Genomic DNA, 13486 nt, shown 5'->3' on the forward strand with positions numbered 1-13486 from the left:
AACAGTTTATTAAATGTATCGTGTTGCAAAGAATGATTCACAATAACTGACAGTAATTATGTTTAACTATGCTGAATGCTTGAACATTTTTACTAAATTAAATGTTTTACTTTTGATTAATAAACCTTGCAAATGGAGAAGCATGGTGATAAGGAAAGGTGACAAAGACAGGTTCAGCGTGACGATCCAGAAAGAAGAAATTCCATCAATCGTCAATAACCCATCAAGTGCCTGGGAAAGTTATTTGACTAGACCCTACTGGACAGAGAATCCACATGTACACTGTGCTGGATGTACCAGCACAGTGTCCTCCCCCAAATAACCTGGCCACTAACCCTGTACAAGGTCACCTCATCAACAACAGGCACTAGAGAGAATTGTGAACCGAGACCTACGCAGATGGCTTGGCGTGCCCCTGAGCTTCTCATGTGTGGGTCTGTACAGTAGAATAGCAAAGCTACAACTACCAATCTCATCACTGGTAGAATTCAAAGTGGTAAAGGCCAGGCTGGTGATGATCCTCAGGGACTCCAAGACCTGAAGATACAAGGTGCCATTATTGAGTTCAGGACACAAAGAAAGTGGTGCTTCAGCCGTCAAAACAGGCTGAAGCATTTTAACCCTTATTTTACCAGGTATGTTGACTGAGCACACATTCTCATTCACAGCAACGACCTGGGGAGAGGAGGGGGGCTGAATGAGCCAATTGGAAGCTGGGGATGATTAGGTGGCCATGATGGTATGAGGGCCAGATTTGGGAATATAGTCAGGACACCAGGGTTAACACCCCTACTCTTACAATAAGTGCCATGGGATCTTTAGTGACCTCAGTTAGTCAGGACACTTGTTTAACGTCCCATCCGAAAGATGGCACCCTACACAGGGCAGGGGCATTGGGATATTTTTTTTAGATAAGAGGAAAGAGTGCCTCGTACTGGCCCTCCAGCAGAATCTGGTCTTCCATCCAAAGAGCAGCCAGGACCAACCCTGCTGAGCTTCAGAGGCAAGCCAGCAGTGGTATGCAGGGTGGTATGCTGCTAGCAAAAAATGGGGAACATCTGCCAATAAAGACAGGGCCTTGAAGCAACACAAACCACATGCTGGGCCAAAGCCAACACCCCTGAAATGAGGCACTTGGTGCAGCAGGAAGTCAGGCAAATGGAGGAACAGAGCAGTGAGGTTGGGAGCCTGGAGTTTCTTGGGATGAGCTGTGGAGGATGGAACCTGCCAGAATCCAGTTCCCTTTAAGATCTGTCTATGATGTGCTCCCATCCCTCACTAACTTACACAGGTGGGGCCTCACTGAAAACCCAAACACCCCTCTCTGCAACAAACCTGGTACCATGGAGAATGTTTTAACATGGTGCACTGTTGTCCTCTCCCTTGGCAAATTCAGATGGAGGCATGACCAAGTTTTGAGGGAACTGGCCATGATCCTTGAGGAATCAACAAAGGAAAAGTGCAATCATTCTCTGTGCTATCGGTCATGAAAGAGTATCAGAACGGCACTGAAAACCCTGATCCACATGTGTTCTCCTGAAGGTCATATTTAACAAGCATGGTAGTCTATAACTAGTTTATATGACACCATTTTTTTTGTGAATCTAATTAAATATTCAGCTCAGGGCGTACCTACCAGATCTATATCCCTGGTGCATTGTACAATTATATGGTACCGTTGTCCTGTGGTCCAATTCGCTGTAGCAGAGTGTGCGTGTGTGTGTGTTGTGTTCCCTGAGCTCTGGTTAATAAGAGCTAAAACACTGGCCTGCAGGTCTGGAAGGATGACTCAATAGAACAGCACACCTGACCTGCCATTCACACAGCAGATCACACAGGGTTACACACATGCAGTATAGCCATGTTGGCCAGATATAGTCAATAATCTGCTGGCATAATTTAACTGTAAAAGGGGACCAGAGCATTTACTAATTGTATCTTTCATATTGCCTACAGTAATTGTGTTTTTTTTAAATACGTGGCTGCTTTGATAAATGTCTCATTAACTTTGAGACGTTGCTTAGGTAGGCTATTGATCATTTCAGACATAGGGATTTCTCTTTAGTCTTGACCCTCTGGGTGATCAATTAGAGGCATGGACATGATGCCTCAGGGATAAGAATGTGTACTATAATGATCAGCCCGAGGCCATCCAAAGTGAAAATTGCTATATTACTGTAACTGCAATGTGAGTTCACCCAGTGTTAACATAATTTTTTCTAGATTGATCTTTTTCAAATTGTCATATTTTGTGCATCTTTTACATGCACTACAATGATAGCCCTACACCAATTTTAAAGTGATTGTTCCATTTTCAGCTCAAAATATTCAGCTTAAAGTTCCGCCCCTTTAAAAAAATTTTTTGCCTAAAATGACATACCCAAATTTAACTGCCTGTAGCTCAGGCCCTAAAGCAAGGATATGCATATTCTTAATACCATTTCAAATGAAACACTTTGAAGTTTGTGGAAATGTGAAAGGAATGTAGGAGAAGATAACACATTTGATCTGGTAAAAGATAATACAAAGAAAAAACCAACCATTTAAAAAAAAAAATGGTACCATCTTTGAAATGCAAGAGAAAGGCCATAATATATTATTCCAGCCCAGTTGCAATTTAAATTTTGTCCACTAAATGTATTTATCTGTTATTTTACCAGGTAAGTTGACTGAGAACACGTTCTCATTTACAGCAATGACCTGGGGAATAGTTACAGGGGAGAGGAGATGGCAGCAGTGGCTGTGCAAAGTTTTAGACTGCTCCAATAAACCATTGCATTTCTATTCAAAACGTTGCATCACGACTACCCAAATGTGCCTAATTGGTTTATTAATAACTTTTCAAGTTCAAAACTATGCACACTCCTCAAACAATAGCATGGTATTATTTCACTAATAGCTACTGTAAATTGGACAGTCCAGTTAGATTAACACGAATTGAAGCTTTCTGCCAATATCAGATATGTCTATGTCCTGGGAAATGTTCTTGTTACGTGGACGGAACACCGATCCTGAATTAATATATTCAAAAGCCCTTGCTTGTATAGTGTCTTGTGCATCAATTCAGTTAATCTTCACTGCCTGCGGAATATTTAATCCTTAAATAAGACAATGGTGAACAAAGAGAGAATAATTAAATGTCTCTTCATCCCTTTTCAAACATTCACTGATTAATTACGTGTTTAACCTTAGATGAATAATAGCCTGGATTCTGCTGCTTTAATTTCACTCTGTTTTCGTGACAATAAAATAGAGTATGCTTGACCTTTGAACATAATGGATTATTGACAGTATTCTAAAACACAGATCCACAACGTCTTAAAAGCCACTAGTGCCTTTGCATAAATATTTTCATTGATGGATAGTGATAAGATCACTCCACGTCGCAGTCCCTCTTCTAAAAGTGTAGGCTACATATCCTAGCTACCGCCCTCCATGTAACCGCCCTCCAACTCTTTATTGCTCTGCGCATCCTAGCCAAGCGCGCGAGTCCGAAAGCAATTCAAGATGATGTCAATGGAGAGGCACACCCTCGTTCCGAATCCAGAGACAGAGCGAGAGAGCGCGCAGTGTAAGGGCACAGCTGCGTGTGGTGAAGTTTAGTATACCTCAGAAATCCTCGCCTACTTCGCTAGATTAAAAAATAAGAAGATTGGTGTGGGGTAATAAACCTGTCTCACTGCGCACGCACGGCACCAACATTGTCCAATGACTGAATTTTGCACATCTACTGATGACCATTACTTGAAATTGTTTGGCACAATGCGGTGTTGTATTTAACGTTCGCCTTTTTTGTTGTTTTTAGTCCGCCTGCGCTCTTGGATCTTTTTGGAGATGTCTGAGTTTAACCACTCAAATCTATCAGGCGGAAACGCTCCGGACCCGGACTACAAGTGGACGTATGAATATTACGACGATGATGAGCCTGTTTCGTTCGAGGGACTCAAAGCGCACCGATGTAAGTACAGGATCTCAGTTTACAGTCCCGTGCTGCCCCTCCACCCCTTTCACCCATCTTCTCTGCGTTACGCATGCATGACTTTATTGTAGAAGTGAACTGGGATTAAATCGTGTGCATATATTTATGCGTGAGAATTGCCATGGCTCATTGCATCACAATCATATTTGTGGCTAGAAGTTAAAGTTAAGTATAGCCGATAGTCTTCATAATGACAAATAGGTAGAGGGTATGTGTGTAGTTTATGAGAGCTATAGAGAGAGAGGAGGGGGAACCGCCTTAGAGTGTAAACCCTGCAGAGAAATAAAAGCAAGTCAATGCTGAGTGTCTGAGTAAAGGGGTTCCTTGTTTAGGCCTGAATGTGTGTCAGCCTTTTAACATCAGACACACACAATCAATACATTTCTTTTTCCTCTAGGATAACATGCACCAATCAATGTCACCTCAGTCTAGACACTTGGATCATAATACATTTTCATAGTTCTCTCCATCTCATTGTGCTTAAAATACTGTTGTTTTTGTCATTCTATAGATATAATGACCTACTATTCATTGGAACTAAAACATGTATTTGACCTGTCAATCAAGTCTTGTTGTGTTGCAGACTCCATCGTGATAGGCTTCTGGGTGGGCCTGGCTGTCTTTGTCATATTCATGTTCTTTGTCCTGACGCTTCTCACCAAGACAGGAGCCCCACATCCAGAGTGAGTCTCCTTATCAACCAGCCATCACATGTCAATCAAGTGAATTACTTAGCAATCCACCAATCCAGTGCCTCTTAACATGTGCACAATTATTTACCACGGTAGGTAAATGGCAGACAGTGTGACTGGTTCATGTTCCAAGTTTCATGGTGCTTTTCAGGTCCATGGATAGCACCATGCTTATTAGTGGTGGTTCAGCAGCACAGACAGTTTCTTAGCATGCCCAATTATTTATCACACCAGGTAAATAACATTGGCAGTGTGGCTGTTCATATTCCAAGTTTTGTGGTACTTTCTTTTCAGCACCGTGGACAGCACCAGTCGTGTTAGTGGCAGAGCCTTACACAGGCTGTGGTTAGTTCTGCTTCAGCACCACAGAGAGCGCCTGGTTCAGAGTGTCTCTTGGTTGTCCTCTCTGTAAATGAGACAATTCTCCCTCCCAGTCTCAGTGCACTCTGATGTTTGATGCCATCTTAGTAAAGGATTCTAATTATTAGCAGCCCTCTTCCCTTGTATCCATGGTTGTAGCATATGTCTCATTTGCACACTGTGCTCTCTCTCTCGCTCTCCGTCAGCTCCCTCTTTTTTCTTACTATTAGCTCTGCTTCGATCCTTCTTTCTCTCCTTTTCAGTCAGAGATCTCTCCCTTGGTGGTCCCTCTCTTCTGCCTCCCTCCGTGCCCTGTCTCTCTCCCACTCCCCTCATCTCTCTCTCTAGCCTTGTGCAAACAAACTGCGGTAATCTGTATGCGTTCCGGCGGAAGTCCATTCATTTCAATGGTAGGCAAGCCACACCGCTGCAGCTCATCTGCCGAACTAGTCTGCGGTCGGTGTGTGCAGTGTGCCACATACTTTGGATCCAACTTGTGCATTGCTTTGCTGTGTAATCTCAGGAATGGAAGCAGATTAACCACAGAAGACAGTGCAAATCTGTAGCTTTCAACTATGTGTTTATGGGATAGCATCAAGACATTTTTTGACAGGTCAATACATTTACTTGAAAAAGTACAAGATCGAAGTTTATGATGTTTATAATTTTCTGTAATTATGTGGTAACGCATCACTTAACACCCAGTGTTATTACACGGTCATAACCATGTCATAATGTCAAAAGAGCTGACATAACTTCTCATAACCTGTCATAATATGGTCATAGCACTGTCATGACACATATATTTACACCTGTTGTGACATATATTGTGTTTTTTATGGCTGGTTATGACACCTACAGTTGAAGTCGGAAGTTTACATACACCTTAGCCAAATACATTTAAACTCAGTTTTTCACAATTCCTGACATTTAATCCTAGTAAAAAGTCCCTGTCTTAGGTTAGTTAGGATCACCACTTTATTTTAAGAATTTGAAATGTCAGAATAATAGTAGAGAGAAGGATTTATTTCAGCTTTTATTTCTTTCATCACGTTCCCAGTGGGTCAGAAGTTTACATACACTCAATTAGTATTTAGTAGCATTGCCTTTAAATTGTTTAACTTGGGTCAAATGTTTCGGGTAGCATTCCACAAGCTTCCCACAAAAGGTGGGTGAATTTTGGCCCATTCCTCCTGACAGAGCTGGTGTAACTGAGTCAGGTTTGTAGGCCTCCTTGCTCGCACACACTTTTTCAGTTCTGCCCACAAATGTTCTATAGGAGTGAGGTCAGGGCTTTGTGATGGCCACTCCAATACCTTGACTTTGTTGTCCTTAAGCCATTTTCCCACAACTTTGGAAGTATGCTTGGGGTCATTGTCCATTTGGAAGATTGCGATCAAGCTTTAACTTCCTGACTGATGTCTTGAGATGTTGCTTCAATATATCCACATACTTTTTCTTCTTCATCATGCCATCTATTTTGTGAAGTGCACCAGTCCTTCCTGCAGCAAAGCACCCCCACAACATGATGCTGCCACCCCCGTGCTTCACGGTTGGGATGTTGTTCTTCGGCTTGCAAGCCTCCCCCTTTTTCCTCCAAACATAACGATGATCATTATGGCCAAACAGTTCTGTTTTTGTTTCATTAGACCAGAGGACATTTCTCCAAAAAGTACGATCTTTGTCCCCATGTGCAGTTGCAACCCGTAGTCTGGCTTTTTTTGTGGCAGTTTTGGAGCAGTGGCTTCTTCCTTGAAGAGCGGCCTTTCAGGTTATGTCGATATAGGACTCGTTTTACTGTGGATATAGATACTTTTGTACCCGTTTCCTCCAGCATCTTCACAAGGTCCTTTGCTGTTGTTCTGGGATGATTTACACTTTTCGGAAGTACTTTCATCTCTAGGAGACAGAACGCATCTCCTTCCTGAGCGGTATGACGGCTGCGTGGTCCCATTGTGTTTATACCTGCATACTATTGTTTTTACAGATGAACGTGGTACCTTCAGGCGTTTAGACATTGCTCCCAAGGATGAACCAGACTTGTGGAGGTCTACAATTTTTTTTCTGTCGTCTTGGCTGATTTCTTTTGATTTTCCCATGAGGTCAAGCAAAGAGGCACTGAATTTGAAGGTAGGCCTCGAAATTCATCCACAGGTACCTCCAATTGGCTCAAATGATGTCAATTAGCCTATCAGAAGCTTCTAAAGCCATGACATCATTTTCTGGAATTGTCCAGACATCATTTTCTGGAATTGTCCAAGCTGTTTAAGGGCACAGTCAACTTAGTATATGTAAACTTCTGACCCACTGGAATTGTGATACAGTGAAATAATCTGTCTGTAAACAATTGGAAAAAGGACTTGTGTCATGCACAAGTAGATGTCCTAACCGACTTGCCAAAACTATAGTTTAGCAAGAAATGTGTGGAGTGGTTGAAAAATGAGTTTTAATGACTCCAACCTAAGTGTATGTAAACTTCCAACTTCAACTGTACATAAGAGTGTGAAAACCTACATTTATTCAAATTCGTTTTTTTCCATGCCAAAAAGTTCCCTTTCATTTGAAAGTTTTTCTTAAATCCTTTGTTTTTGTTGAAATTAATTCTTTACAGTCATATTTTTTTCATCATTTTAAATAACTTGTAGCAAATAAATGTCATGACAAAGTCAAGAAGCATTATGATCATAATCATATAAGCCAGATAAGACTATCACGTACATGCCCTTCTATCAGTCATCAGTCAAAAAGAGGGGGTCTGTTCTTGCCCCTGAAACCTGCTCTTGACTTCATCCTCGTCATCAACAGAGCATTGGGGTAGGTGCATGTCTGACATCAATGTGTGTGCAATTACAATGATACTTTAACAACATAAATAAAGAAATATATATACGGTACCAGTCAACAGTTTGGACACACCTACACATTCAAGAGTTTCTCTTTATTTTTTTCTATTTTTTTTTCTACATTGTAGAATAATAGTGAAGACATCACAACTATGAAATAACACATGGAATCATGTAGTAACCAAACAAGTGTTAAACAAACCCACATATATTAAATATTTGAGACTCTTCAAAGTAGCCACCCTATGCCTTGATGACAGCTTTGCACACTCTTGGCATGAGTAATCCCTTGAATGAGTACATCTGTTCAAACGTTTGACTGGTACTGTACTGTATACATATCATTGACACTGTTGACTTGTAGGTTATGGTGTAATGGAATGTTTTGCTTTGTGTGGTAGGTTTTGTGGGTTTTGACACTCTTATGTAGGTGTCATAACCAGCCATAAAATAACACAATATACATCACAACAGGTCTATATATGTGTCATGACAGTGTTATGATCATATTATAATAGGTTCTGACTAGTTATGTCAGCTGCTATTACATATTATGACATGGTTATGACCGTGTCATAACCTGTAATGACGCTGGGTGTCAAGTAAAGTTTTACCAATTATGTTTTATGTATCATATATTGCTATTGGTGATTTTGTTTATAATAAAGTTGTGGGGGTGTAGCCTGTTGTTACACACACCTGGCATGTGGCTGGAAGATCATTCATAAAACTTCCATGTTGTGTGATTCTGATTGTGGTGATGCCATGCATAGATTACAACAATTGCATAGAAATTATCGTACGGCAATGTGATGATGCAGTCTGTTTGCATGCGGTGTCTGAGTTCTATTTCTCTTGGAGCTTCATCCCCTCTCTCTCTACCACTCTCCCTTTTCTCAACTCTCTCTAAGCTGACTCTTTCTTTAAGCTCAGTTTTCCCCTGTGAACGTTTTATGTTGCTCTCTGAAGCACCCTCATCCCTGTGTGTGTGGCAGCGGCCACGGCTCTCTCATTAGCTGCCAGATTGCTGAGCCCCTGAGTCTGTATGTATCTGTTCCTCTGGAGTGGATCTCTGCCAGGCTCAGCTGAGGCTCAGCTCTGGGATCCCTTGCAGACAAACCTCACTGCCTTCCAGACAGACCTCACTGCCTTCCAGACAGACCTCATTGGCTTGCTGATGAAAACAAACAGCCTGCAGGGATCAGTGACTGATCTGCATGCTGCTCTACCTTGATACGTCCCAGGCTCTATCTATTGCAGGACCACAGCACAGCACGCAGGATGGAAATCTGTCTCTGTGTGTGTGACTATAACAACAAATGAAAGACTAAATGATAACCATCAGTCTCCCTCAAAGTCTTGCATTTTCAATTGTAGCCCTGTGTGTGTGTGTGCGTGCGTGCGTGCATGGGTGTGCTGAGAACACATCAGGCTTCTCTTCTTTATGGCTACATTTAGACAGGCATCCCAATTCTGATTTTCACTAATTGGTCATTTTATCATTTAGATCAGCTCTGAATAAGATCTGATGTGAAAAGATCTGATAGGATTGGTCAAAAGGCCAATAACAGGCAAAAAAAAAACAATTAGACAGCCTGTCTAAACACAGCCTATTAGGCCCTAAGTGAATGTGAAAACTGATGAGTAGAGGAGCAAATTGTCATGCTGTGTTCAGTAATGGAGGTCAGGGGGCCTCAAGGGGCCCCAACAGGGCTAAGCCTGTTAACCTCCCAGGTCTGCTGATCACAGTGCTCCACTGCTCTAGTCCAACGCCATGACATCCATTTACTCAGCTTTCTCTCTTCCTCTCGCTCTCTGCCTGCTTTAATGCAGCTATATACTGAGCTGAGCTAAACCCAAAAAACAAAGACACCTGCTAAGAGGATAGAAATATGGTGTTGAGCCAATATACACGAGTGCCAATATACACAGAATTAGCTCACGGAACACGCAACACACAGCTTTTTCTAAACATGCATTGATTATTCAATCCAAAGACTTGTTTGTTTGAGCATGAATGAAGAGTCATACTCCCCAAAAGGGAATACATGATACCCTCCTTTACCTACCATCCATGTCTCTTTCTTCCCTCTCCCTGTCCTCCCTGATTCTGATTAAGGCAGTTTATGGTTTTCACTTTTAATTGTGAGGTAGTCACACCTATTTCTCTTCTAATACACTCCTGGTCCTCAACTGTCCCCCATCTAGAGGAGCTGAGCCCTGTAAGAAGCGTGTTCGTCTGACCAGCTGTGTGGAGGACCTCCGCCCCCCTGCAGACCCTGACAACCGGCCCTGCCTCCATCGCCCCTTACTGGACTCCTCTCTCAGCCGCTCCCTCTTCCACTGCTACATCAATGAGGAACAGGCCCAGGAGGGGTCGAGGCCTAGAGCTGGGGCACGAGTTGTGGGAGCACCCAGAGGAGGGCTTGTCCAGGGGCCGGGGCGAGGCAGGTCAGGCAGCCCAGAGGAGGGGGTGGTGGTGGGGATGGAAGTAGGTGTCAACCGTGCCCTGCAAGGGGCTGCCATGTTGGGGGGGAACCGGACTGACCACAGAGAGGCAATGTCCCTGTCCCACTTCAACATCCCTAACGTTGTGAACTCCGAGCACTGCTCCGTCCTGGGGGCGGACGATCTGCTGCTGGGGGAGCCGCCAATCATCATGGAGGGAGTGCGTCATTGGCCTCACAGTGCACATCACATGATGGACTAAGGTCCTCTCTACTTCCTGGGGTGCCGCCAATCATCCTGGAGGGGTAGTGTCGTTCCCATGGGGTCCTTCACACGATTGACTGGGGGAACCAGTCAGCAGGTAAGCAGGACCCTAGAGGGGCAGTGTCATCGGCCACTTAGTGCCCTTCAGAAGACGGACTGTCCTTCCCATCACACAATAGACTAGGGTCCTGCTTACTTCCCACACCCACCTCCGTTAGGACATTATAGATAATTATGAGGACATCACAGGACTCCTCAGCCTTATATAGAGAGAGTTGTGTCAAGGTCCTAATCTAACATTCTGTGTTGTGCCAGTCATGTACAGTGCAAGCTCTCCTAATTAGGCTGTGGTTCCAGCTTCTCACACCACCTTCATTGTGAGGACATTCTGGATTATTATGGATCCTCCTACAGTAACTACCAATAGATTTAAATATACATATGTGACATGAGCTACTTTTCTAATCTTTATGTCAACAAGGTTGCCTACGCAGAGCCAGAACTTGTGACGTCACATCTCGACGCTAAACTGGAAGTCCAGCTTCATCAAGTTGATTTGAATGTTTTTATTTATTTAACTAGGCAAGTCAGTTAAGAACAAATTCTAATTTACAATGACGGCCTACCACAGCCAAATCCTCCCCTAAACCGGACGATGCTGGGCCAATTGTGCGCCACCCTATGGGACCCCCGATAACGGCCTGTTGTGATACATCCCAGAATCGAACCTGGGTCTGTAGTGATGCTGCGCCACTCGGTCCCCCCGTATAGTGGTGGAGGCCTTGCAGGAATCAGTTAAGGGGATGGAGACAACAGAAGAGGCAAGGAGAATTTGATACAACAACCAAAATGTACCAGAAAGGCAAGACTCTTCTCTTGGGTTTTCAATTCAACAGCCGTCTGAATGTCGTGCTTGTTCTGTACTAATTGTAGCACACCTGTTAATCACGAGAACTGTTATATACCTTACTTTTTATATACCATGTGTTGCTCCTGTCAATGCTTTACCTACATGTCATATCAAGGTCTCGTCTGCCAAGTCTATAGAAGGTTGTGACTAATAAAACCATTTAAACGCCAGCTGATTGTGTTCATCATATAACCATTTCAAAGTACCTTGGAACCACGAAATATAGTAAAGTTCTCTAATTCTGAAGATAACAAGTGATGGATTGTTTCACTATTATCGTTTTTACAGGATTTTAAGACGTCCTCCAGCAATTTGTTTTTAATTTTCCCTTTTGAAAAGTGCTATCCCAAGTATAAATACAGTAAAGTACACACTAAAATACATTGAGCAAAATGCTGTTTTTTAGACAGTAGTATTGCATTCAAGGAGTTGGTTTGATGTGATGTCATCAGCCTCCCCTTGCTTGAGAAAAAATTGAGTAGCAATAGAGAACAAAAGAGGAAAGGCCAAACCCCCCCATTTGTGCTATATAATGACTTACCTGGACCACCTATTGAGATGTGCCTTTTGTTAAGTAAATGAGTTGAAAAGGAGACTTGAGTAGAACTTTAAAATCCCTGCTGTGTTTGATGCAGTTTCCTTTACAATCGGGAAGAATAAACCTAATATTATTATTGGGACACCTGGGCTGGCTTAACCGGAGACACCTGGGCTGGGTTTACCGGAGACACCTGGGATGGGTTTACCGGAGACACCTGGGCTGGGTTTACCGGAGACACCTGGGCTGGGTTTACCGGAGACCCCTGGGCTGGGTTTACAGGAGACACCTGGGCTGGGTTTACAGGAGACACCTGGGCTGGGTTTACAGGAGACACCTGGGCTGCGTTTACAGGAGACATCTGGGCTGGGTTTACAGGAGACACCTGGGCTGGGTTTACAGGAGACACCTGGGCTGGGTTTACAGGAGACACCTGGGCTGGGTTTACAGGAGACACCTGGGCTGGGTTTACAGGAGACACCTGGGCTGGGTTTACAGGAGACACCTGGGCTGGGTTTACAGAAGACACCTGGGCTGGGTTTACAGGAGACACCTGGGCTGGGTTTACCGGAGACACCTGGGCTGGGTTTACCGGAGACACCTGGGCTGGGTTTACCGGAGACACCTGGGCTGCGTTTACAGGAGACACCTGGGCTGGGTTTACCGGAGACACCTGGGCTGCGTTTACAGGAGACATCTGGGCTGGGTTTACAGGAGACACCTGGGCTGGGTTTACAAAATGCTTCACTGCCATGAATAACTACAGCCACTTATTTCTTGTCAGATGTTATGCTAATACGGCGGCAGGTAGCCTAGTGGTTAGAGAGTTGGGCCAGTAACCGAAAGGTTGCTGGATCGAATCCCCGAGCTGAGAAGGTAAAAATCTGTCGTTCTGTCCCTGAACAAGGCAGTTAACCCATTGTTCCCCGGTAGGCCGTCATTGTAAATAAGAATTTTTTCTTACCCGACTTGCCTGGTTAAATAAAAAAGTTATACATGTTAATAATACATATTTGATGATATGCTAATGTGTAGCAACAACCCACAACTGGGGTCAACAGCAACAATCCTCTTGGGGATAACAATAGGCCAATTTCAAAATGTATGAATTTGAATAATTAGTTAGTCACCTTTGAGATGTTTCATCTGTGTGCTTTACTGAACACACGTTACAAATTCAAAACACACACAGGAAAAAAATATACAAAAAGGTCCTTTATTTTTCTAACATGCATTAAATAACTTAAAATAAATTCCAATGATCAAGTATAAAAATACAAATCTGCAAAAATAAATAACCTGATTGTTCAGCACAATGATGGGTTCTCCTAAAGGTTGTGTGAATTGCTTCCAAATCTGCCCTCTCCTTGTCTTCTCCCCTTTATCTGCACTGAATAAAAAATTCTTAACTGAAATAGTGGAATCTCATCATTAGGCTGGCTTTGGCCTGGT

At 43.2% G+C, this 13486-nt stretch overlaps 1 protein-coding gene across 2 annotated transcripts; it reads left to right on the top strand.

The window, feature by feature from the left end:
- The first annotated feature begins 801 nt into the window (after positions 1-801).
- On the top strand, positions 802-13263 carry LOC129857333 (melanocortin-2 receptor accessory protein 2A-like). Of its 2 annotated transcripts, none has more exons than XM_055925465.1 (4): positions 802-3592; positions 3806-3958; positions 4563-4662; positions 10083-13263. In XM_055925465.1, the coding sequence occupies exons 1-4, from the start codon at positions 3508-3510 to the stop codon at positions 10582-10584; spliced, it is 840 nt and encodes a 279-aa protein (XP_055781440.1). In that variant the 5' UTR covers positions 802-3507; the 3' UTR covers positions 10585-13263. The 2 variants fall into 2 exon arrangements, with proteins under 2 accessions (XP_055781440.1, XP_055781439.1); XM_055925464.1 differs by having other exon boundaries at positions 2008-3662.
- Positions 13264-13486: the final 223 nt, after the last annotated feature.

Source organism: Salvelinus fontinalis, chromosome 6, assembly GCF_029448725.1.
Source record: "Salvelinus fontinalis isolate EN_2023a chromosome 6, ASM2944872v1, whole genome shotgun sequence".
In the NCBI taxonomy this organism is placed as follows: domain Eukaryota; kingdom Metazoa; phylum Chordata; class Actinopteri; order Salmoniformes; family Salmonidae; genus Salvelinus; species Salvelinus fontinalis.